This window comes from Polypterus senegalus, chromosome 13 (genome assembly GCF_016835505.1).
Source record: "Polypterus senegalus isolate Bchr_013 chromosome 13, ASM1683550v1, whole genome shotgun sequence".
NCBI classification, from domain to species: domain Eukaryota; kingdom Metazoa; phylum Chordata; class Cladistia; order Polypteriformes; family Polypteridae; genus Polypterus; species Polypterus senegalus.
Window position 1 is genome coordinate 156829767 of NC_053166.1, and position 26896 is coordinate 156856662.

Genomic DNA, 26896 nt, shown 5'->3' on the forward strand with positions numbered 1-26896 from the left:
AAGCTGAAGGTCTCGGTAAGGATGATCTCTCAGGTCAACAAAACATTTTGATGGAAAAAAACAGAAAATCAACCATTTTGAAATGTCTGCAGAATGAGAGCAGCAACAAGCCATGGAATTAAGTAACGGGTTTAATTATAACAGCAAGAATCAGCTCCTCATTAAGAGTCTGGCTGGAGTGAAATTGGTTGGAGTTTGAAGCATCAATTTAGCTGGTCAACTGTTGGCTCGTTTCATGCCTCATTTCTATTGGTCTGTCATTTAATGAAGAGAAGAATCAATTCAGAGGGCCGAATCCTTAAAAACAGGGCTATTAAAATGACAGGATAAGACGTGAATTAGTAGAGAAAACTGGACACTGATTAAGAAAAGGGTTAGAATGAAAATCTGCAGCCACTGACACCCCTGTTGTAAACTGTCTCCTAAGCGCACGTGTGTGACAATTGTTGTGTTTTCTTTTTTGTCCTAAAATGACTTGTGTAACCTGTTTTACAATGTGTTTGAAATCACAAGACAGGGATCAATACTCGACAACTGTCTTGGTTTGAAAAATGTTTTCGGTAAGTTTTGAAGCTTTTCCTCCATGCCCCATGGCCTACAATGTAAAGTGTCAGCACAGGCACGATATTTTTTTTAATGTATAAAAAGCACTTCATTTTTAATCAGATTGTTTAATGGAAGCTTGGAAAGTGAGAGGATGCCTGAGGAGTGGAGAAGAAGTGGACTGGTGCTGATATTTAAGAATAAGGGGGGTGTGCAGAGCTGTAGGAACTACAGGGGGATAAAACTGATGCACCACAGCATGAAGTTATGGGAAAGAGTAGTGGAAGCTCGGTTAAGAAAGGAGGTGATGATTAGTGATGAGCAGCATGGTTTCATGCCAAGAAAGAGTATCACAGATGCAATGTTTGCTCTGACAATGTTGATGGAGAAGTACAGAGAAAGCCAGAAGGAGTCACATTGTGTCTTTGTGGACCTGGAGAAAGCAAATAACAGGGTGACTGAGAGGAGCTGTGGTATTGTATGAGGAAGTCGGGAGTGGCAGAGAAGTAAGTAAGAGTTGTACAGGATATGTACGAGGGGAGTGTGGCCGTGGTGAGGTCTGTGGTAGGAGTGACGGAGGTGGAATTACATCAGGGATCGGCTCTGAGCCCCTTTCTTATTTGCAGTGGTGATGGACAGGCTGACAGACGAGATTAGACGGGAGTCTCCATGGACTGTGGTGTTTGCTGATGACATTGTGATCTGTAGCGATAGTAGAGAGCAGGTTGAAGAGACCCTGGAGAGGTGGAGATATGAGAGGAGAGCAGAGGAGTGAAGGTCAGTAGGACCACCAAGACAGAGTACATGTGTGTGAATGAGGGGGAGGTCAGTGGAATGGTGAGGATGAGGGGAGTAGAGTTGGCGAAGGTGGAGGAGTTTAAATACTTGGGATCAACAGTACAGAGTAATGGGGATTGTAAAAGAGAAGTGAAAAAGAGAGTGCAGGCAGTGTGGAGTAGTAGGTCAGGAGTGATTTATGAAAGACGGGTATCAGCAAGAGTGACAGTGAAGGTCTACAGGACGGTAGTGAGACCAGCTATGTTATATGGGCTGGAGATGGTGGCACAGGAGACAGAGCTAGAGGTGGCAGAGTTAAAGATGCTAAGGTTTACGTTGCGTGTGACAAGGATGGATAGGATTAGAAATGAGGACATTAGAGGGTCAGCTCAAGTTGGGATACAAAGTCAGAGAGGTGAGATTGCGTTGGTTTGGACATGTGCAGAGGAGAGATGAGGGGTATTTTGGGAGAAGAATGCTAAGGATAGAGCTGCCAGGCAAGAGAAAAAGAGGAAGGCCTAAGAGAAGGTTTATGGATGTGGTGAGAGAGGACATGCAGGTGATGGGGGTGACAGAGCAAGAGGTCGAGGACAGGAAGAGATGGAAAAAGATGTTCTGCTGTGGCAGCCGAAAGGAGAAGAAGAAGAAAGCACTTTATTTTAGAGCACAATTTTCTGTGCCAAATGCATATATAGCATGTTTGCCAAGAAATAACTTTGATTTGAAAAATACCAAACTCATCCTTTAATTTAAAAACGAAACATTCTGCTTGTGTGAGATGGCACAGACTAACACAGAGTTTGCTGTTCACAAGATTACAGCAGTGCTTATCAATTCAAAAGGTAATTCTTACACATTCCTGACCTTGCAGGGCCATTCCTGGACTTAAATGCGGAAGAGATAACCGAAGAGATTGGCAACATGGGGCGCACAGCGTACAAGCTGACAAAGACCTTCTCAGACTTGCCAGGCCCTAGACGAGTGGCCGACAATATCAAGGCTAAAGTCGAGAAGTTTAAGCAATATCTTCCTGTCCTGTCAACGATCTGCAACCCTGGAATCAAGGACAGACACTGGGAGCAGGTGAGGGGGTCTCTTAAAGTTTGACCAGTCTGTGCTTTGGTATCATTTTGAGCCCAGGTTGTTACATTAGCAGCTTGGCCTGGTATTAGGGAGTGAGGGCATAAGTGTGTGTCTGAGAGTGTGTGCCCAGAAATAGACTGGCAGCTCATTCATGCTGCCAGTGTAGACCCCAATTACAATGAAATTAAGTAACCAGGATTGATTGCTTATTTATTTGTTCATCCATCGAGTTGTTTTATCTTATCCGTGTGTGTATGAGGTTTGCAGTTATTTGTGTATTATTTTAAATGATCTGATCCCTCCTACCTATCTATCTGTCTATCAACAGTCATGTGAAAGTAAGTACACCCCATGTCATACTGCAATGATCCTGAGAGGGGTCGCGGGCGGGGCTGGTGGCAGTCCTAGCTGGCATAGGGTTTAAGGCAGGAACAATCCCTGGACAGGGTATGTCATGGAGAAAACACACAGAGATTCTGGGTAGGCAGTCAGAATTGACTTCATTACACAGCATATGAAGTCACAGCAGAGCACAGAAAGCCTGTCTCAGTTCAGTGAAGTGAGGCCCCTGCTTTGGGCGAGTCTCATATTTATTACAATTCTTATCTCAAGATATCGTTTCTCATGATAATGACCGTGCTCAATATCTTTTCTCGTAACAATCACCTTGCCCCATACAGTCGTGGCCAAAAGTTTTGAGAAGGACCCAAGTGTTGGTTTTCACAAAGTCTGCTACTTCAGTGTTTTCAGATCTTTTTGTCAGATGTTTCTATGGGATACTGAAGTAGAATTACAAGCAGTTCAGAAGTTTCAAAGGCTTTTATTGACAATGACATGAAGTTTATGCACAGAGTCCATATTTGCAGTGTTGGCCCTTCTTTCTTTTTCAAGACCTCTGCAATTCACCCTGGCATGCTGATTGTCAACTTCTGGGTCCAATCCTGTAAACAAATGTTACGTGAGGGACTTCCTGCCTCTCATAAATTTGGAGTCCAATTAAGTTCTAACATAACTTTTACAAATGACCACTAGAGAGGGATATCTCCGGCAAAACCTGGATAGTGAAAAAGTGGTAAAAACTTTCTCCCCATCAATGTCACAGACTGTTAGGCCGTTCTAAGAAACATGTACTTGTGGGGGCAATGGCAGCTATTAACATAAAATACACACATACAGTTCATGCTCAATGATATACAAAGGACCCGGTGCTCCATCATGCTGGATTGTTCATCGTTGGTCACCAAACTGTTCTTAGATGGTTGGGAGAAGTTGCTCTCAGAGAATGTTTTGGTCCCATTCTTTATTCCTGGCTGTGTTCTTAGGCCAAATTGATGAGTGAGCCCACTGCCTTGGCTGACATGAATGGTCTCAGGAAGGTTTACTGTTGGCGTGACAGAGGGCTGATGGTAGTGCCGCTCACTTTTTCTTTTTTCCAGATGCCCCAAACAATCAGAAAGGGGATTCATCAAAGAAAATGACTTGACCCCAGCAGTCCTCAGCAGTCCAATCCCAGAATGTCAGTCTGCCTCTGATGTTTTTCTTGGCTTCTGTGCTGCCCTTCTTGATCACACCCACCAGACCATCCTCCAAAAGTCTTCGCCTCCCTCACACCTGCTTGCTGCCATTCCTGCGCAAGCTCTGCCCTGGTGGTGCCCCGCCGATCCCGAGCCATGAATAAAGAATTTGACCAATACATCTTCTTAGAGCAACTTCTCCCAACCATCCAAGAACAGTTTGATGGCCAGCAATGAACAATCCAGCACGATGGAGCACTGGGCCATAAGGCAGAAGTTAGAACTAAGTGGCTCGGGGAACAAATTAATTAATAGAATAGCTACTTTCATTATGGGTGGCACGGTGCCTCACAGTAAGAAGACCTGGGTTTGCTTCCCGGGTCCTCCCTGCATGTCTGCGTGGGTTTCCTTCCATAGTCCAAAGACATGCAGGTTAGGTGCATTGGCAATCCTAAATTGTCCCTTGGTGTGTGTGTGCCCTGCAATAGGCTGGCACCCTGCCCGCGATTTGTTCCTGCCTTGCGCCCTGTGTTGGCTGGATTTGGCTCCAGCAGACCCCCGTGACCCTGTGTTAGGATATAGCGGGTTGGACAATGACGTGACTGACTGGCTGACTTTCATCATTAAATATAAAAAAACAAAAACATTGTAATTTCCCACCATGCTGAACTGGTTTCCAGAATTGTTTGAATCAATTAATTTATGTGCGTCCCATGGTTTTTTTTTTGTTACATATAACCATGAAAATTGTGGTTAAAGAAAAAATTATTTTTTGCTTTTTAGTGCATCTATAACTAAGGTAAATAAAGTTGTTTTATTTAAAACATTTTTTATATAGGGCGGCACGGTGGCGCAGTGGTAGCGCCGCTGCCTCACAGTTAGGTGACCCGGGTTCGCTTCCCAGGTCCTCCCTGCGTAGACTTTACATGTTCTCCCCATGTCTGCGTGGGTTTCCTCCCACAGTCCAAAGACATGCCGGTTAGGTGGATTGGCGATTCTAAATTGGCCCTAGTGTGTGCTTGGCGTGTGGGTGTGTTTGTGTGTGTCCTGCGGTGGGTTGGCACCCTGCCCAGGATTGGTTCCTGCCTTGTGCCCTGTGTTGGCTGGGATTGGCTCCAGCAGACCCCTGTGTTCAGATTCAGCGGGTTGGAAAATGGATAGATTAATTTTTTATATATTTTACTCAAAAAGTTATTGCAAAGTGAAATTTTCCTTTTTGTATTACATCACCTTTATCCATAGATGTTGTTTAAATGAGATCTTGACATGTACAAATTTGTTCAAAAAGTAAAAAGCATTTCATAGGGTGTGCTTACTTTTTAACAGGATTGTGATTGGCTGCTTGGAGGAGCAGAACATTTGCTTTAGTGTGAACTTAATAAATGGAGCACTGTATGAATGTATAGTTGTGCGTCTATTGATATTTTTGCTTATTTATTTCTTTTAACTGCAGATCAGTGAAATTGTTGGTTTCGATGTCAAACCGGATGCCAGTTCTTCCTTGATAAACATGGTGGACATCGGGCTGTCCAAGTACATCGACAGGTAATGTCGTGCTCCGGCGCTGCTGGGTAACGTTTGACTGCTGCATGCCAGCCCTGAGTGCTGCATAGATACTGAGCTCTGCCACAACACGCCTCACTCGGCGGCCTTCAGTTCTGTTGTATCACTGACCTTTGACTTTCATTGCTTTAATTCAGCACCATTTCTTGTCCAGCCAACATTCTAGTGTACCAAACTCAGTCTTCCCAGTTTGATCAAAGGACAGCCGGTACGGCAGAGAGCTGTGTTCTCAAAGTGCTTGTAGGCGCAGTTCTGGAGCCCGTTTGGGACACTGAGGTCTCACATGAGTGTACTGGACATTTTGTATTGGCAGAAGGTCCACACAGTAGTGTAGCAGTCCGGTGCCGCTAAGATTCACACCGTCAAGATGACGGTGATTTATCTATTATTTTATGGAGGATCCCAGGGACGCTCCCAGCCTTGGCCCGACCCGCACACACTCACAAACAGAGACAAAGTAAAGCACACTGGGGAATAACAACAATTAAAGAATATAATCAAATTAAATAACATAAATGAAAACAATACCACCCCTGTACCCCTACGGCGATATTACATTAAACACAACACAGCAAAGTCCATGGAATACCACACCAGATGTAATGAGAGATGACGAGAGTAAGTCCAGAGAGCTGTATGCTGAAAGGGAATGAAAAAACAGCCCTACCAGTAGACACTGTAAGAGTGAAGACAGATGGATGGTTCAGGAGCGCTCCTACACTTGTGGGAAAGCCGTGAATCCACAATCAGTCCTCAGCACACAGGTAGACAGAAGACGATCGAGACCCTGACCATGAATACAATGCAGGACACAGCGATTAAATATGGCTGAATTAACAGAAGGCAGTCCGATGGGTAAACGACACACACAATGCAACAAAAAACACTTTTCTTTTCCCCTTGGACACCTGCCCTCCTTTTAAACTCCACTGACCACCTTTGACCCCAACAGCCCCTGCAGGGACTGCTGGGAGATGCAGTTTTAACTAATAGTAGCACTGCTACAGTAGGAGGACGTAGCCGCTCTCAGAAGTGGGTCAGGTACAGAGTTCACTGGTTTTTACTTCTAATCTTGTCACCCCAAAAGTAAGTAAGGCCTTGGGTGGGCACATTCCAGAGTTGTAGGCACTGGCGTCCTCCCACTTCTGTGGACCGCTCAGGGCAGTGTGTGCCTGGCAGATGTTTTTCAGGGTGACATTAAAACATGTCTTACCAGCAGCTTTGGAATTGTAACGTTTGATTTTGGTTGCCATTTTGGTGAGGTAATTAGAACATTAGAACACTCTGGACGAGAACAGGCCATTCAGCCCAACAAAGCTCGCCAGTCCTCTCCACTTATTTCTTCCAAAAAACCATCAAGTCGAGTTTTGAAAGTCCCTAACGTCTTGCTGTCTACCACACTATTTGGTCCCTTAATCCAGGTGTCTATTGTTCTTTGTGTAAATAAAAACTTCCTAATGTTTGTCCCCGTGTTCTTGATGAACTCATTTTAAAGTCACCGTCTCGATCCACTGGACTAATTCCCTTCATGATTTTAAACACTTCTGTCAGGTTTCCTCTTAATCTTCTTTTCCTTAACACTAGAATTACCAGAGCCTACGAAAAAACTCGTAATTCCGTCCCACCTTAAACTGCTTCTTAAATCCCTTCACACCTCTCCGCCAGCGCCCTTTGTCTTCTAAATGTGCTGATAAAGAGAAGCCGGCTATTCCATCCCCCCACCAATTTAGAACGCACGAACTTCTCTCAGCTCATGCCTTGATTGAGTATCTGGGAGTGAAGTGGAGTTTTAGAGTGGAAATAATAGATCGTTGTTTGGAACACACGCATTTCATGTCTGTTCCGTTTCTACAGTAATCTGTGTCAACACATTGTTAAAACAGAAACTTTTTTATATTCTAGTAGTAGATGACAAAATGTAGGCATAAACTATATAATGTATGAAGCCTGAAGTCCAAATAGCAAAGAAACATTTTCACAAGAATAACACAATTGCACTTTTATTCAAACATATAACTGCAGAAACAAAAGCCGCCTTAACATGCGACATTGACACCAGTTTACTGTAACTGACTCCGTGGTTCAATAGACTCAGCCCGCTTGGGAATCAAGGGTCGCGGTTCGATCCTGCCCTCCGTTTTGAGAAGTAAACTGCTCTTGTCTTACTGTTTTAGAATAAAAGCATACATTTGATTTCAGTCTGTAACAGCCGGTGCAATTTATGATCCTTGTAAAGGTTAGCTTTTTTTTATTCACTTTTCACTCTCTCAGTCGCGTTCAGAATCAATCCATACAACCCCATCTGACACGGCTGTTTTCACTAAAGACGCGCTATAGCTCTGCAGTGTACCACGATGCATACTAACGCACAATCACCCCCCCGGTTCTGACACACAAACGCTGGCGAAGCTGCCTTCTTCGTATCTCACCGTCACTTGCTTTTCGTTTTATTGAGTGTTCCTGCCAGTCCCGCATGTTGCTGTATGCTTTTCTTTTGTACTACAGGACATGCAGAGGAAAGAATGGTAAAGACCAGTAACTTCGGCGCTATATGCAATCATCAGACACTCCCCATCTGCCCGTGTCGTTCAAACACAGGAACATATATTGGTGTAAAAGTATAACAAAAGTGCACTTTTATTCAAGTGCACTTTTTCCATCGCCTTTTCCTGTAAGAAGCAGTGTACACACTTCTCTCTATGCTGTGGTTTCTATTACACACCTGAAAGAAAGAGACAATATATGTGAAAATATAATCGCACTAATGCAATATTATTTGAAAACGAACAGCGTCAGATCGGGTGTGAATTTATGCAGGAACTGGAAATTCTCTGATGCGGGACCTTCCCCCAGGGAAGAAAGTACAGTGTCAGGTGCTCATTCAGTGTAATAGAAACCATAGCACAGAGAGGTGTGTACACGGCAACAAGTACACGTGTCGTAAATGTAGGAAGGACGGTCCTTGGGTGTGTGGGAACTGTTAATATTTGAATGTGATGATTTTATATAGCACGGAATGAAAATCTGCACTTCTTAGCATTGCACCATGCAAGATGTCGTATCAATCGCCTACTGTAACTTGCTTTCTTTTTCTTCGGTTATACAGGTAGTTTTGAATAAAAGTGCACTTGTTTTGTTTGCGAAATGAAGTGTCTGCGTGCACTTTTCGTGGCATTACACGTGTATTTTTTGAGCATGCCCGTTTGAGCAGTATAAAAGTATTGAAAAGTATAACAAAACAACGGGCAGATGGGGAGTGTCTGATGATTGCATATAGCGCCGAACTTACTGCTCTTTACTATTCTCTCCTCTCGTGCCCTGGAGTACAAAAGAAACAGAATACAGGCGCGCTATAGCTCTGTGCTGTACCACGATGCATACTAACGCCCCCACCGGTTCTGACACACAGACGCTGGCGAAGCTGCCTTCTTCGTATCTCACCGTCACTTGATTTTCTTTTTATTCAGTTTTATTGAATGTTCCTGCCAGTCCCGCATGTTGCTGTATGCTGGATAGAGAGAAGTGTGTACACTGCTTCTTACAGGAAAAGCGATGGAAAAAGTGCACTTGAATAAAAGTGCACTTTTGTTATACTTTTACACCAATATATGTTCCTGTGCTTGAACGACACGGGCAGATGGGGAGTGTCTGATGATTGCATATAGCGCCGAAGTTACTGGTCTTTACCATTCTTTCCTCTGCATGTCCTGTAGTACAAAAGAAAAAGCATACAGCAACATGCGGGACTGGCAGGAACACTCAATAAAACGAAAAGCAAGTGACAGTGAGATACGAAGAAGGCAGCTTCGCCAGCGTTTGTGTGTCAGAACCGGGGTGATTGTGCGTTAGTATGCATCGTGGTACACTGCAGAGCTATAGCGTCTTTAGTGAAAACAGCCGTGTCAGATGGGGTTGTATGGATTGATTCTGAACGCGACTGAGAGAGTGAAAAGTGAATAAAAAAAAAAAGCTAACCTTTACAAGGATCATAAACTGCACCGGCTGTTACAGACTGAAATCAAATGTATGCTTTTATTCTAAAACAGTAAGACAAGAGCAGTTAACTTCTCAAAACGGAGGGGCACAGGATCGAACCCGCGACCCCTTGATTCCCAAGCGGGAGCTGAGTCTATTGAGCCACGGAGTCAGTTACAGTAAACAGGTGTCAATGTCGCATGTTAAGGCGGCTTTTGTTTCTGCAGTTATATGTTTGAATAAAAGTGCAATTGTGTTATTCTTGTGAAAATGTTTCTTTGCTATTTGGACTTCAGGCTTCATACATTATATAGTTTATGCCTACATTTTGTCATCTACTACTAGAATATAAAAAAGTTTCTGTTTTAACAATGTGTTGACACAGATTACTGTAGAAACGGAACAGACATGAAATGCGTGTGTTCCAAACAACGATCTATTATTTCCACTCTAAAACTCCACTTCACTCCCAGATACTCAATCAAGGCCTGAGCTGAGAGAAGTTCGTGCACGTTCTAAATTGGTGGGGGGATGGAATAGCCAGCTTCTCTTTATCAGCACATTTAGAAGACAAAGGGCGCTGGCGGAGAGGTGTGAAGGGATTTAAGAAGCAGTTTAAGGTGGGACGGAATTACGAGTTTTTTCGTAGGCTCTGGTAATTCTAGTGTTAAACTGTAAAGGCTCAGCTCTTTTAATCTTTCCTCATAACTAATCCCCTGTAGCCCTGGAATCAGCCTAGTCGCTCTTCTCTGGACCTTCTCTAGTGCTGCTATGTCTTTATGGAGACCAAAACTGCACATAGGACCCCAGATGAGGCCTCACCAGTGTGTTATAAAGCCTGAGCAGAACCTCCTGTGACTTGTACTCCACACATCAAGGCGCTATATAACCTGATATTCTGTTAGCCTTCTTAATGGCTTCTGAACACTGTATGGAAGTCGATATCTTAGAGTCCACTGTGACTCCTAAATCCTTCTCATAATTTGGACTCTCGATTTTGCGACCACCCATTGTGTATTCAAACCTTACATTTTTACTTCCTATGTGTAATTCTTTACATTTACTGACATTAAATTTCATCTGCCACAAATCTGCCCAAGCCTGTCTGCTATCTAAGTCCTTCTGTGATGATATAACAGATTCCAAATTATCGGCTAATCCACCTATCTTGGTATCATCTGCAGATTTAACCAGCTTGTTCTTTATATCTAAATCATTTATATTTATTAAAAACAGCAGCAGCCCCAGCACTGCCCCCTGCTGGTCACCACTCTTAACATTCTGATGACCTGATGAGGTCCCTCACACCATCACCCTTTCCTTCCTGTGTCTGAGCCAATTCTGCCCCCATCTACACACCACACCCTGAACTCCCACTTCTTTTAGTTTGATGCCCACCCTCTCATGTGGCACCTCATCAAATGCTTTCTGAAAGTCTACATGAATAATCTCATCTGCTCCACTCTGGTCGTATCCTTTTGTTTCCTTCTCATAGAATTCCAGCCCATTAGTAAAACTCGACCTCCCTCTTGAGACCCCACGCTGACTGTTCACTAACTCTCCTGTCCTCGCCAGGTGTTTCTCAATCCTATCCTTAATAATTCCTTCCATTAATTTTCCTGTGATGCCCATTAAGCTTACTGGCCTATAGTTGCTTGGATCTGCCCTGTCACCCTTTTTATAAAATGGGGTGATATTTGCCATTTTCCAGTCCTTCTGAAACTCTTGAGTGTGCAGTCCATCCATCCTCTTCTGCTTATCCGAGGTCGGGTCATGGGGGCAGCAGCTTGAGCAGAGATGCCCAGACTTCCCTCTCCCCGGCCACTTCTTCCAGCTCTTCCGGGAGAATCCCCAGCCCGGAGACATAGTCCCTCCAGCATGTCTTGGGTCTTCCCCGGGGTCTTCTCCTGGTTGGATGTGCCCGGAACACTTCACCAGGGAGGAGTCCAGGAGGTATCCTGATCAGATGCCCGTGCCACCTCATCTGACTCGTCTCGATGCGGAGGAGCAGCGGCTCTACTCTGAGTTCCTCCCGGATGACTGCGCTTCTCACCCTATCCTTAAGGGAAAGCCCAGACACCCTGCGGAGGAAACTCATTTCAGCCACTTGTATTCGCAATCTCCTTGTTTCGGTCACTACCCATAGCTCATGACCATAGGTGATGGTAGGAGTGTAGATCGACTGGTAAATTAAGTGTTTTGCCTTACGGCTCAGCTCTTTTTTCACCATGACAGACCGATGCAGAGCCCACATCACTGCAGATGCTGCACCGATCCGCCTGTTGATCTCACGCTCCATTCTTCCCTCACTCGTGAACAAGAACCCGAGATACTTGAACTCCTCTCACCGCTCACCGCTCACACTCAGCTGCGAACCGATCCGGAGAGAGCTGAAGATCACGGCCTGATAAAGCAAACAGGACAACATCATCTGCAAAAAGCAGTGACCCAATCCTGAGTCCACCAAACCGGACCCCTTCAACACCCTGGCTGCGCCTAGAAATTCTGTCCATAAAAGTTATGAACAGAATCGGTGACAAAGGGCAGCCCTGGCAGAGTCCAACTCTCACTGGAAACGGGCTCGACTTACTGCCGGCAATGCGGACCAAGCTCTGACACCGGTTGTACAGAGACCGAACAGCTCTTATCGGGGGGTCTGGTACCCCATACTCCTGTAGCACCCCCCACAGGATTCCCCGAGGGACACAGTCGAATGCCTTTTCCAAGTCCACAAAACACATGTAGACTGGTTGGGCAAACTCCCATGCACCCTCCAGGACCCTGCTAAGGGTGTAGAGCTGCTCCACTGTTCCACGACCAGGATGAAAACCACACTGTTCCTCATGAATCTGAGGTTCGACTATCCGACGGACCCTCCTCTCCTGAACCCCAGAGTGCTCAGTGACTTCCTAAAAATATGTGCCAAGGGTTTATATCGGCACTCCTTAAGAACTCGAGGGTAAATATTCCACCATTTCTGACAAACTCCAGGCATTGATTCTGCAAGAATGGGCTGCCATCAGTCAGGAGGATTTGGCCCAGAAGTTGATGGACAGCATGCCAGGGTGAACTGCAGGGATGTCTTCTTTTTGGCTCACCCTGTAATAATAATAATAAGAAGAAGAAGAAGAAGATTTATTACTGGCTTTGACAATTTCTGAATGACTTTTACCTGATTATTTTCTGATAGACTTTGGCCGTAAGTACGAATCGCCTCAATTCTGTGGGCGGTAAATTGGGACGTTTCTGTATGTACCCCCACATAGGTTTGGGTCGATGTGAAAAGCAAAGCTTTTATTAGAGTTGCTCAGCTGGGTATTTGTACATTGGGTAGCCCCTCCAGAGGATTTTGACCAATCAGAAAATGTCTTTTAAAATGGTTGTTTTCCTTTTTTTTTCCTCTTCAGTGCACCGGGGACAGAAAGTCCTTCTGTTGGAAAATAAAACAAATAAGCAACAACAAGAAAAGTAATAAAAAGGTTTGCACAGGCCATGTGGTTTGAAATCTGCAGGGCACACAATGCCTCAGGTATCCTGCAGTAATAAAGCCAAAGGGGGCTTACAGATTCACATCTGAAAATGAAAGTCCAGTAAGGAACAGGACTGAGGTAATTTATATGAGATGCACCGCAGTCTTATTATTGTGACGCATGCTTGCCATAACGTAAAGCAAATGATAAATGAGTTTGCTGGACTCATATTAATCTTTATAAGGCAAGGAAGCCAACTTATGGGAATAACACAGAAATGAAAACATTACCTACAAAATAACAGAAGTTACGCTTTCGCTGCAATACTCGTGTAATAAGCATAAAATCCTGGAAAGCCGGCAAGTGCGCTTGATACATTAATAAAGGAGAATCGCTCGACAACAGGCTCGCCAGTTTGTGCTTTCTTGTCCACCCCTGCGACTCTGAGCACACATCAGCACTAACACGCAGGAGAGGCGGCCCTAAAATACCTCGCTTATGGATGGAGAAGGCGCTTCAGTCCGTTCACTTTGTGAAAAATAAATTCTAGTTGCACACCAAGCCATATTTATAGCCGGGGGTCTGATGGGTGCTTTGGCACAGACGTCCTCACCATGTGCCGGATGGCATTTCTTTGGCCTGCTTGGTGTCATCAAGCGACTCAGTAACACAACACAACATCTCCCTGCTCTTGTTTACCAGTTATTAAGACGGAGAGGATTAGAAATGAAGACATTAGAACAGGGGTCTCCAGTGCCGGTCCTGGAGGACCACCGTGGCTGCAGGTTTTCATTCCAACCCTTTTCTTAACGAGTGGCCTGTTTTTGCTGCTAATTGACATCTTTTGAACCCAGACGTTCATGGACAGACAGCCTGCCAGGGTGAATTGCAGAGGTCTTGAAAAAGAAAGAAGGGTCAACACTACAAATATGGACTCTTTGCATAAACTTCATATCATGTCAATAAAAGCCTTTGAAACTTCTGAACTGCTTGTAATTCTACTTCAGTATCCCACAGAAACATCTGACACAAAGTTCTAAAAACACTGAAGCAGCAGACTTTGTGAAAACCAACACTTGGGTCCTTCTCAGAACTTTTGGCCGTGACTGTATCTTAACAGATCTGAGAGTAAGGCAGGGCCCAACCTTTCTGTGAGGCTGCAGTCCATCCCGTACAAAGACTACTAAGAGTCACAAATTAAGGGTGGGTTGGAGTGGAGTTCCAGGAGACCAGGTCTAGTACTGCTGGACCACCCTGCCTCCTATGATGTGTTCGTACAAAAAAAAAAAAAAACACACACACACATTGAAATTTGGGGTCCTTGGCCAGGAAACTCCCCATTGAGAACTTGTGGTCAATCCTCAAGAGACAGGGGGGACAAACACAAACCCACCAGTTCTAACAAACTCCAAGCATTGATGATGCAAGAATGGGCTGCCATCAGTCAGGATTTGGCCCACAGGTTGATGGACAGCCTGCCAGGGTGAATTGCAGAGGCCTTGAAAGAGAAAGAAGGGCCAACACAGCAAATATGGACTCTTTGCATAAACTTCATGTCATTGTCAATAAAAGCCTTTGAAACTTCTGAACTGCTTGTAATTCTATTTTAGTATCCCAGAGAAACATCTGACACTAAAGATCTAAAAACGCTGAAACAGCAGACTTTGAACACCAACACTTGGGTCCTTTGCTAACCTTTGGGCCACGACTGTATTTGAGGACTGCGGTGGGCTGTGTGGAAACTGAATGTTCTCTTCGTTCCCTTGTACTAATTCATGTCTGAGAAGTAAGCTTTACAAAACCATGTAAAAGCATGCTTTGTTTTAGCAAACAGAAAAATATTTGTGCAAAGGACTCAAGGTCTGAGCATTCCACATATGAGTCTGCCTTATCACGTTTTCCCTTAGCTTACATCTGAACGCCATAACAAAAGGAGCCAAGAAATCAAGTTTTACAAGGGACGTTAAAGGGGCTCAAGGTTTGTGTATAATAAATGTGTTGACTGTTACATTTTATAATGATATTAAATCACACATTCTATGGGTATAAAACTGGACCCCACCCAACAGACGGGGTTCAGAAGAGCCCTGACGCTGTCATGTATATCTGATTGTCTGCTTGTCTAAAACTCTTCTCACCGCGACTCTGAAAAATAAAGCTGCTTTATAACCACACCTGCTGTCTGGTCTGAAAACTTCGTCCACAGTTTGCGCCCTGACCGGGGTTTGTTCCTTCCTTGTGCCCTGTGCTGGCTGGGATTGGCTCCAGCAGAATCCCGTGACCCTGTGTTAGGATATAGCAGGTTGGATACTGACTGACTGACTGTATTTGAGGAAGTCTAGCGGAGACCACTCCCGATTTTTTTCAGTCCATCTGTTGTATCTCTTCGCTTTAATGTTGAATTGAAGCTTTCCTGATGTTCTCGTTTTAGGCTGGAAGAGATTGGTGCCTCTGCAAGTAAAGAGTACTCGCTGGAGAAAGCCATGGAGAAGATGAAATCCGAGTGGGCTGACACAAACTTCAACTTTGTCAAGTACAGAGACACCGTGAGTAGCCCGTCGAGAGGTGTTTCATAGTAGGACGCTAATGCCGAGCTCCCCAGGCTCATCTGCCTGCACTTGGACTAACATATGGAGCCGGCGAGGGGCCTCATCACACTCATAGCTCCTGGCTTAAGTAGGAACAGCAGGTTTCCCCAGCATGAGCTTCATAAACTCCAATTTTTCACTCTTAAGCTCACAGTTCTTCTTTGCGTTGGGTTAGTTTTTGGGCTCTGTTGGGGGAACAATTACGGCAACTTTAGTTTCTGCGTCACATTTTCATAACACAGTCTGTAGCTCAAAGTGCTTAACAAGATGTCAAGGAAACAGTCTCAAGGAACGAAGAGCTCGTTAAATTAGCCGAGAATAATAATGGATAAGTAATACAGAATAAATCAATACAAGCATAAAATTACATAGCTATTGTGGAAGATCAGCCTCGACACAGACAGACACGCAGACCCAGAAGTCCAAAAAACACACATGTTTATTGTTTTTCTTCACAGCACACACAGGACACAAACCCACAATGCTCAGTCCTTTCCTTATTCTTTTCCTTTCTTCTCTGTTTACCGCCGCTTCCACTCCTCTCCCGCAAACTCTGTCTTCGCCCAACTCCGGCTCCCCAAATGGAGTGAGGCGGCCCCTTTTATTTCTCACCCAGATGTGCTCCAGGTGCTCCCTGACGCTCTTCCTGGTGTGGCAGAAGTGCTGCAGTCCAAGGCTCCGGGATTGGCCAAGTGCCCCCTAGCAGAGGCCATGGTCCCCAACAGGATTGAACTTCCAAACTGCGATGTAAACCAAGCTGCCGTCTCGTGTCCCGGGGAAGGTATTAAGGTATTGCCTCTCTCCTGTTCCTTCCGCTCTCCTGGCATCCCAGTGGGTGCAAGGTCCCTGGTCGTCTGCCATGCTATATCTATAAATATATTGTGAACGCTGGCCCGGACACAGACAGACGGACATCTTGTTCATCACCCAACACACCGTTTATTTACAATATTTACAAGTCTCTACCATGCAATCACACACCCCAGTGCCTCCAGCACCGATTCCCCAATGTCCAGGCCACACTCTTCCAGTCTTTGTGCCTCTCTCCTGGCCGCCTCCATTCCTCGCTCTAGCTTTGTCTTCCTTCCTCCCGACTCTTGCCTCGACTGCTGGGAGGCGGCCCCTTTTATGGGAACCCGGATGGGCTCCAGCTGCTTCCCGGCACTCCTCCGCAGACACGCCCTTGTGTAGTGGAAGTGCCGGCTGCGCACCCGGAAGCCGTCCGGATGTCCCCTGTCGTCTTCCCCCCAGCACTTCCTGGTGTGGCGGAAGTGCTGGGCTCCAGGGCTGTTCAGGCAGCGGGGCGCCGCCTGGCGGTGGCCACGGGCCCCTACAGGGCTGGGCTTCCATGCCCCTTACCCGATGCCACCAACATAACCAGGGGGGACACCCCCACGTGGTCTGGTGGAGGTACAGGCCCTCCTCCGGTCCTCCTGGGCGTCCCTGCCGGGCTCCTGCCTCGGCCGGATGTGGCAGATGATGGTTTGGAAGCGGGGCGCTGCCTAGCAGTGACCACAGGCCCCTACAGGGCTGGGCTTCCATGCCCTCTACCCGAGGCCACCAGCGTAACCAGGACGGACGCCCCCTCGCGGTCTGGAGGAGGTACAAGCACTCCTCTGGTCCTCCTGGGCGTCCCGGCCGGGGCGGCTATGCCTTTTAAGGTGACCGACTTTTAAGTTGACCACTTCTTAAGGCAATTCAGTATGTAGATCAATTTGATATTTTATACAAACTCATTAATTTAGTTATATTGCATTTGAGCGGTATTACTTTAATACTCGTAGTTTCTGTTATTTTTGTGATGAAATTTTAACTTTTTTTCTATATTGAGGTTGCCCTTTTGAACCTCCCTGAGATTTACTACGTGGTGAGGCATTTGTACTCCATCAACATTAATTATTTCCAGAGACATCATTTTGTCTATTTTTCCAGCGCATCGCGCACAAAAGCAAGGGAACGATGGGAGCACCAGAACTCTGCTCACGTCATGTCGCCTGCCGCAAGCTGCAAGTAGTAAGTCTGTGATAAGCGGAATACCGCTACGCTTTCCACTCACGGGACGGAAGCACAATCCGACCGCTTTTATATAGTAAGAAAGAAGAAGAAGATATCGCACAGTCTGGAGTAGAAAATCATCTTTTACCTGGAAAAACGAAACTACAAATCCCATCGTGCATTGCAAAATGGACGGGGCGTGTGTGAAATTCCGCGCCTGCGTAGCACTCCCGGGACGGAAGGACAATCCCGACCGCTTTTATATAGAAGGATATAAAATTCTTTTCGCGTTTGAAACGGAAATTACGTATGACCACAGAACGTATTATAATACAGGAACTAATCACTTCGTTTGTGGACCCCATTTTTATATCGTCTTTACGAATTGTTATTATTTGTGTGAGAGTTACTTTACTGATATTGAAAAGAAGTAAACACAAACACGGCGATCTATCCCATATTAGTGCGCCCCTTGTCACACTCTCCCAGCCCTCCTCTCTGGACTCCAGCACTGAGCCGTCCGCCGCCAGGCGCGTTCTGACACGAAAGTTTTATTTATTCGTCCACGTGACTGTCGCGGAAACTGCCACATTCTAACTTCTGTTTAATTGACAGTACTTGATAGGTGAAGAGATTAAGAAAACAGCTTTCCGTCTTTCTACTTTTTAACTGGGCCGAGCTGTAAACAATGTGAAGACGACAGCGTCTTCAGCGGCGAGGGGTCGTGACAACAAAGTGGACGCTCAGAGGCGTGGAATGTCAGGCTGCTCTGCCGGGTCGAGAGCTTTGCGGTTTTGGGCGGCGTCCTCTCTTCTCGCACTCTTTGTGACACTTTGAGTGCCACGTCGGCTCCTGGGAGAGTGGAAATCATTGCGAATGAGTGTGATCGGCTTTGTAAATTGCGCTACATGCCTACTTGCTGTCCCTTAAGGTGAGTTCAGGTCACTTAAACCCCGCAACATTCAAGGCTGCTTTTGTGATGAATTCTTTTACGACGATGGAGGGTTTACATCTAAGAAGATGTACCGACCTCTTCATGTTAATTTTGGACTTTGGAATTGTTTGGACCTTCTGCACGTTAAGCATGGAAGGGAAGCGTCCACATTTCTCAGAATAATTTTTCTCTTAGATCACAGACATATCAGGCAGAAATTTGCAGGATCGCATAGAAAATATTATTTCTATACTACAGTGGCCATGTAGCGCCTTTCACAAGGGATCTGCTACCGAGAGATGATCCAAATACATTTAAGCTGCTGTTGTGTTATAACGCCTTTAAAATGTACTTTACCCGAAAGCACTCCAGTACTGCTCAATGTATCTTTCCTTCTTACATGTTAATGTTTTACTGTTTAATAATTTATATGCTACATTTTATTTTTTTCCCTTGCACTCAGTGAGCGAAGCCAATGGGTAATCAGCTAATAAATAATAGAAAAGCAGAGTCCTTATATATCGTCTAACAGCATATTCAGAATCTCCGTAGGTGAGTCCAATGGAACAGTCAGATAGACGAGAGGAATTAAAAAAACGAAAATGTCCCCCAGCATTTCCCGGTGGTGCGATGCTACAGGTTGTGTCTATTTCAAGTTGCCTCTTGGGATTTCCCCACTCGTTGCTCACTTTTTATTATGGCACCTCATGGCTTCTCCAAAATCCTGATTCTCCTTTGAGTGGAAGCAGTTTGGCAGCAATGGTATGCCTGCCTGCAGCCACCGTCCTCTACCCTCTGTCCCCAGAAAAAGGCCGGGATGCTTAGGTGTATGGAGGACAAGTCAGGATGGTGCTGATGCCACACTTAACGGTGTGCGTTGAGAGCCACAAGTTCTACTTTGTTCTAATCAAAGCACAGCACTCCCTGTGTAGCATATCATGTGACTTTTTTTAGGTCACTGAGGTTTTATATAGTGCCTTTCTAAAATGAACACTGTCCCAAAGCACTTTATAGGTGCAGTACAGTAGAAGATTGGTTGTTGTGCCTTTATATAGTGCCTTTCCAATATAAATAGTATCCCAAGACAATTTATAAGTGCAGTACAGTAGAAGATTGGTCTTTCGGCATTTATATACTCAGTCACTTTCTAACCTGCTTAGTCCTGATCATGGTCGCCTGGGGGGTGCCGGAGCTTATCCCAGCTAGAATAAGGTGCAAGTCAGGTTGGACAGGGTGCCAGTCCATCGCAGGGCAAACACACACACACACACACACACACTCCCTAACCACACAGTAGGTGCCAATTTAGTATCACCAATCCACCTAACCTGCATGTCTTTGGAACCTCACGCAGACACGGGGAGAACATGCAAACTTCACGCAGGGAGGACCTGGGACGTGAACACGAGTCTCCTTACTGTAAGGCGGCAGCATCACTACTGTGCCACCCAATTTTATATAATACCTTTCCATAATGAAGACACTTTATGGGCCCTGTACTGTAGAAGATTGGCCATTGAGTTTTTGTATAGTGCCTTTATGTAATGAGCTCCATCCCAAGACACTTTATGTGTACAGTACTGCGAAGAATTGGTCACTGAGGTTTTTATATAGTGCCTTTCCATAATAGACACCATCTCGATGCTTTATAGGTACAGTAGTGTAGAACAGGTGTCGCCAACTCCGGTCCTGCAGGGCCACCGTGGCTGCAGGTTTTCATTCTAACCCTGTTCTTAATGGCCTGTTTCTGCTGCTAATTAACTTCTTTTGAATTAACTTCAATTGATTTGCTCTTGAAGACTCAGACCCCTTGATTGTTTCTTTTTCTTTAATTAGCAGCCAAACAACAATGAGATACAAAATGAAAATAAAGAAAGGTGAAGGTCTCAGGAGTGTCGATCTGCTCAGGTCCACAAAACATTTTAACAGAAAAGAGAAAATCAAGAATTTCGGAAATGTCTGTGTTTTACCTTGGTAGAGTAATATATGTATTGCTCTACTTTCCCCTATTGTATTATTAATGTGTAGCCTTAGAATACCTAATCTCACAAACTTACCACTGTATATAACTTATCCCCACCTTCCCTTCTATATCTATAACCTCAGGCAATTAGATGTAGTAAAAAGACAAGCAGGAGTTAAGTTACACATAAAATAATGTATTACTGCTAATATTCATAAATAATAACAAAATGCAAAATACATTTGAATGTTGGCAACCATACAACCTGATAAGATGGTGATGTGTAACTCAGGTGGCACACAGACTTGCAGTTACTTAATGTCTCTAGTTAAGGCATCGTTGGTGCTCAGCTTTCAGCCACATGTCTGTTCAATATGGCTGCTGAGCTGTGCTCTTCAATGTGTTGTCTTCATCATCACAGGTTAGCAAGAGAGATGCTTCTTCATCATATGTCAGTTAGAGAGAGAGAATGTGGTTGAGCAAGCAAATTTATAGATGTTCTCTCCAATTCCTAGAACCAATAGGACATCATGGTACTTAAAGGCCTCTGAGACAAGCCAATTCCAAACAGCCATACCTCAGACCAATGAGAGAAATAGTACATTTAACACCTCAACCCCCCCCAAGACCATATGTTAAGCTAACCTGGCTTTGTGTGGGAGATCAAACTGGTTTAAGACACATCCCCCCAAATCCTGTCATAAAATTAAAAGAGACAGTCGTAAAAAGGGGGATGGGGGAAGGCAAACATGAATACCTCTCACCACTTGGTTTGCCTAAATTATAAATAAAGACATACAAAATATTTATCAAGTTATATGTAAAATCTCACATCACAACACTGCTAACGTACCACGAGAGCGGCAACAAGCCACGGAATTAAAGAACGAGTTTAATTAACGACGAGACTCGGCACCTCATTAAGCAACTGGTTGGAGTTTGAGGCCCTGACTTAGTTGGTCTTCTGTCAGCTCCCTCACTTCACATTTCATTTCTGCTTGGGTGCCATTTAAAGAAAGGCATGAAGCAATTCAGAATTCAATTAAAGTGAATTCACAAGAAGTTAATTAGCAGCACAAACAGGGCACTCATTAAAAAAAGGGTTTAGAATGAAAACCTGCAGCCACTGTGGATTCTCCAGGACCGGACTTGGTGACCCCTGGTGTAGAAGGTCCATGAGCCTTTATAAAAGTGTCATATAGTGGCATAGAAGGTTGGGCCATGAGCTGTTATATAGCGCCTTTTCAAAATGAGTCCTGTCCTAAGGCCCTTAACATGTACAGCTCATCTGTTTGCTCCTTTATTGTTTCTCTCAGAGCTACACAGCGAGAGGCAGTGGAGGAGACTGAACCACAGCAGCCTTGTGACGTGCTGTATAGCCCAGTGCCACGTCCCTCGTGCCACGTGAACTGACCGACTGGCTGATTGCAGTGCAGACCCCTTAGCAATCCCCCCACTAACTCTACTTCTTTTAATTAACTGCTATTTCCATGCATCCATTATCCAACCCTCTATATCCTAACACAGGGTCACGGGGGTTTGCTGGGCACAAGGCAGGAACAAATCCCAGGCAGGGCACCAACCCACCGCAGAACACACACACCCACACACACCAAGCACACACTAGGGACAGTTTAGGATCGCCAATGCACCTAACCTGCCTGTCTTTGGACTGTAGGAGGAAACCCACGCAGACACAGAGAGAACATGCAAACTCCACCCAGGGAGGACCCGGGAAGCGACTCCTTACTGCGAGGCAGCAGCGCTACCCACTGCGCCACCGTGCTGCCCCGCTATTTCAATTTTCAAATTTAACTTTTTTTTTTTTAATCTATCAGAGCGCCAAGTGCTGCTTGCCATTGGAAGAATTAAAAAAAAAAATAGCAAATAAAGTTTTACAGCTAAAAAACTATTTCTATCCCTTTTAACGCCAGACCCAATCTGGCAATCCCAGCTATTTGAATTTCATCATTCCGGCCACTGAAAGAAAAAAAGCTCATTAACGTCACCTCAGATGACTGTAGCTGCTTTGTGCCAAAGTGTTACTTGCTTGCGTTTTTATATACTGCTCAAAAAAATTAAAGGAACACTTTTTAATCAGAGTATAGCATCAAGTCAATGAAACTTCTGGGATATTGATTTGGTCAGTTAAGTAGCACAGGGGGTTGTTAATCAGTTTCAGCTGCTTTGCTGTTAATGAAATTAACAACAGGTGCACTAGAGGGGCAACAATGAGATGACCCCCAAACCAGGAATGGTTTAACAGGTGGAAGCCACTGACATTTTTCCCTCCTCATCTTTTCTGACTGTTTTTTTCACTAGTTTTGCATTTCGCTCTGGTCAGTGTAACTACTGGTAGCATGAGGCGAAACCTGGACCCTACAGAGGTTGCACAGGAAATCCAACTTCTCCAGGATGGCACATCAATGTGTGTCATTGCCAGAAGGTTTGCAGTGTCTCCCAGCACTGTCTCAAGGGCATGGAGGAGATTCCAGGAGACAGGCAGTTAGTCTAGGAGAGCTGGACAGGACCATAGAAGGTCCTTAACCCATCAGCAGGACTGGTATCTGCTCCTTTGGACAAGGACAAACAGGATGAGCATTTCCAGAGCTCTACAAAATGACCTCCAGCAGGCCACTGGTGTGAATGTCTCTGACCAAACAATCAGAAACAGACTTCTTGAGGGTGGTCTGAGGGCCCAACGTCCTCTAGTGGGCCCTGTGCTCACAACCCAGCGCAGTGGAGCTCGATCGGCATTTACCATAGAATACCAGAATTGTCAGGTCCACCAATGGCACCCTGTGTTTTCACAGATGAGAGCAGGTTCACCCTGAGCACATGTGACAGACGTTGAAGGGTCTGCAGAAGCCATGGAGAATGTTATGCTGTCTGTAACATCATTCGGCATGACCAGTTTGGTGGTGGGTCAGTGATGGTCTGGGGAGGCATATCCATGGAGGGACGCACAGACTTCTACAAGCTAGACAAAGACACCTTGACTGCCATTAGGTATCAGGATGAAATCCTTGGACCCATTGTCAGACCCTACGCTGGTGCAGTAGGTCCTGGTTTCCTCCTAATGCACGACAATGCCCGGCCTCATGTGGCAAGAGTATGCAGGCAGTACCTGGAGGATGAAGGAATTGAAACAATTGAATGGCCTTCACGATCCCCTGACTTAAACCCAATAGAACATCTGTGGGACATTATGTTTCGGTCCATTAGGCGCCGCCAGGTTGCTCCTCAGACTGTACAACAGCTCAGGGATGCCCTCATACAGATCTGGGAGGAAATGCCACAAGACACCATCCGTCTCATTAGGAGCATGCCCCGACGTTGTCAAGCATGCATACAAGCTCGTGGGGGCCACACAAGATACTGAAAAGCATTTTGAGTAGGAGAAATTAAGTTTTTGAAAAAATGGACTAGCCTGCCACATCTTCATTTCACTCTGATTTTAGGGTGTCTACACAATTGAGCCCTCTGTAGGCAGAAAACTTTTATTTCCATTAAAAGACTTGGCATCCTTTTGTTCCTAAGACATTGCCCTGTCGTTATTTGTATAGATATCCAACTTCATATTGAGATCTGATGTATCTAATGTGTTTCTTTAAAGTGTTCCTTTAATTTTTGTGAGCAGTGTATATACAGTATATAACTATTTATTACAGCAGATGGGTGGCTGTTTTATTTTCTGTTTTTTTTTCCTTTCAAGCTACTCAAAGTGACAGAAAATAAAGAAAATCACTTTGTTCGAGTTACTTTTTTATACATAAGTGCCTCTCCACTTTTTTTTATTTGTGGCTCAAAAAGAAGGAAGGTTTTAAAGTCAGAACACGAAGGTAATTGTCAGCATTATGACGTGGGTGATAACTGCGGGATGCTTTCAGGAGAACATTTCTGATAGCCACTGCCAAAAATGTGCCAATATGATGATGAGGATGATGATTTTTGCATGACCTTTAGGGGTCAGAGCACAGGGTCAGCCATTGTACAAGACCGCCTGCAGCAATGTTCACGTTAAGGGTCTTGCTCAGCAGAGTAGGGTCCCTTCTGTCCGTAATGAGATTTACTGCATACGTCTTGCACCGCAGTCCCGACAAATGTTATTTTATGCAACTGTATGCTGCAATAAAGTGGATGGATGGTATGAGAATAAAGCCGCTTGACTTGAATAGACATGTCTGTAGATTAGGGGTCTCCAACTCCAGTCCTGGAGGGCCGCAGTGGCTGCAGGTTTTCATTCTAACCATTTTCTTAATTAGTGACCAGATTTTGCTGCTAATTATTTGCCTTCATTTTAATTTTTAATTTAAGACAGCGTTCAGAACCCATTAAGAAGGCTAACAGGTTATATAGCGCCTTGATGTGTGGAGTACAAGTCACAGGAGGTGACGCTCAGGCTTTAAAACACAGTGGTGAGACCTCAACTGGAGTCCTGGGTGCCATTTTGGTCTCCATAAAGACACAGCAGCACTAGAGATTTGCATAGGAATATAAAGAACAAGCTGGTGACGTTTGCAGATGATACCCAAGCTTGGCAGACTGGCAGATAATCAAGAATCCATTGAATCATTCCAGGGGTCTTGGACAGCAGATACACTTGGGTAGATTTGTGGCAGATGAAATTTAATGTCAGTAAATGTAAAGAATTACACGTAGGAAGTAGAAACGTGAGGTTTGAATACACAATGGGAGCTCTGAAAATCAAAAGTGCGCCTCATGAGAAGAGCTTAGGAGTTACAGTGGACTCAACACTATCAACTGACAGACAGGGTTCAGAAGCCATGAAGAAGGTTAACTAGAATGTCAGGTTATATAGCGCCTTGATGTGTGGAGTACAAGTCACAGGAGGTGACGCTCAGGCTTTATAACACACTGGTGAGGCCTCTTCTGGAGTACTGAGTGACGTTTTGGTCTCCATAAAGACACAGCAGCACTAGAGAAGGTCCAGAGAAGAAACGACTTGGCCGATTCCAGGACTATAGGGGATTAGTTATGAGGAAAGATTCAAAGAGCTGAGCCTAACGCTTGCATAAGGTTTGGGTCTTGTTAGGTTTGAATATACAATGTGGGGTCTGAAAGTCAAACGTACACCTCATGAGAAGGACTAAGGAGTCGTAGTGGACTCGACACCAACAACTGCCAGACAGGGTTCAGAGGCCATTAAGAAGGCTAACTAGAATGTCAGGTTATATAGCGCCTTGATGTGTGGAGTACAAGTCACAGGAGGTGACGCTCAGGCTTTATAACTCGCGGGTGAGTCCTCATCTGGAGTCCTGTGGGCAGTTTTGGTCTCCGTGTTACAAAAATGACATAGCATCACTAGAGAAAGTCCAGGAAAGAGCAACAAGGCTGATTCCATGGCTATATGGGATAAATTAGGAGGAAAGATTCAAAGAGCTGAGCCTAATGCTTGCATGAGGTTTGGGTCTTGTTAGGTTTGAATACACAATGTGGGGTCTGAAAATCAAAAGTACACCTCATGAGAAGGACTAAGGAGTCGTAGTGGAGTCAACAGTATCAACTGGCAGACAGGGTTCAGTGGCCTTTGAGAAGGCTAACAGAATGTCAGGTTATATAGCGCCTTGATGTGTGGAGTACAAGTCACAGGAGGTGACGCTCAGGCTTTATAACACACTGGTGAGGCCTCATCTGGAGTCCTGGGTGCCATTTTAGTCTCCATAAAGACACAGCAGCACTAGAGATGTAGATAGGAATATAAAGAACAAGCTGGTGACGTTTGCAGATGATACCCAAGCTTGGCAGACTGGCAGATAATCAAGAATCCATTGAATCATTCCAGGGGTCTTGGACAGCAGATACACTTGGGTAGATTTGTGGCAGATGAAATTTAATGTCAGTAAATGTAAAGAATTACATGTAGGAAGTAGAAACGTGAGGTTTGAATACACAATGGGAGCTCTGAAAATCAAAAGTACGCCTCACGAGAAGAGCTTAGGAGTTACAGTGGACTCAACACTATCAACTGACAGACAGGGTTCAGAAGCCATGAAGAAAGCTAACTAGAATGTCAGGTTATATAGCGCCTTGATGTGTGGAGTACAAGTCACAGGAGGTGACGCTCAAGCTTTATAACTCACGGGTGAGCCCTCGTCTAGAGTCCTGTGGGCAGTTTTGGTCTCCATGTTACAAAAAGGACATAGCAGCACTAGAGAAGGTCCAGAGAAGAGCGCCGAGGCTGATTCCAGGGGTACAGGGGATGAGTTATGAGGTAAGATTCAAAGAGCTCAGCCATCTCAGAGCCGGTATCAGTGTAAGCAAAAGAAGATTTAGAGGAGAGACGACTGAAGTGTGGTGTTGTGGTTCACATCCCACTACTGACACCATGTGACAATGAGAAGGTCACATGTCATGCCTGCGCTCCAATTGGAAAACCAAAAGAAATGTAACCCATTGCATCATAAATGTTGTAAGTTGCAATGGATAAAGGCGTCAGCCAAATAAGTCAATGTAAAATCATGAAGGGA

The 26896-nt window shown here is 44.9% G+C and overlaps 1 protein-coding gene across 1 annotated transcript in view; it reads left to right on the forward strand.

Annotated features, from left to right (window-relative positions):
* Positions 1-26896, forward strand: part of dnah3 (dynein axonemal heavy chain 3) — a 302407-nt gene that overhangs the window by 117494 nt on the left and 158017 nt on the right. The window contains exons 18-20 of the mRNA XM_039775085.1: positions 2192-2403; positions 5371-5462; positions 15357-15471. Coding sequence (XP_039631019.1) covers positions 2192-2403; positions 5371-5462; positions 15357-15471 — 419 coding nt within the window. The remainder of the gene's footprint in view (positions 1-2191; positions 2404-5370; positions 5463-15356; positions 15472-26896) is intronic.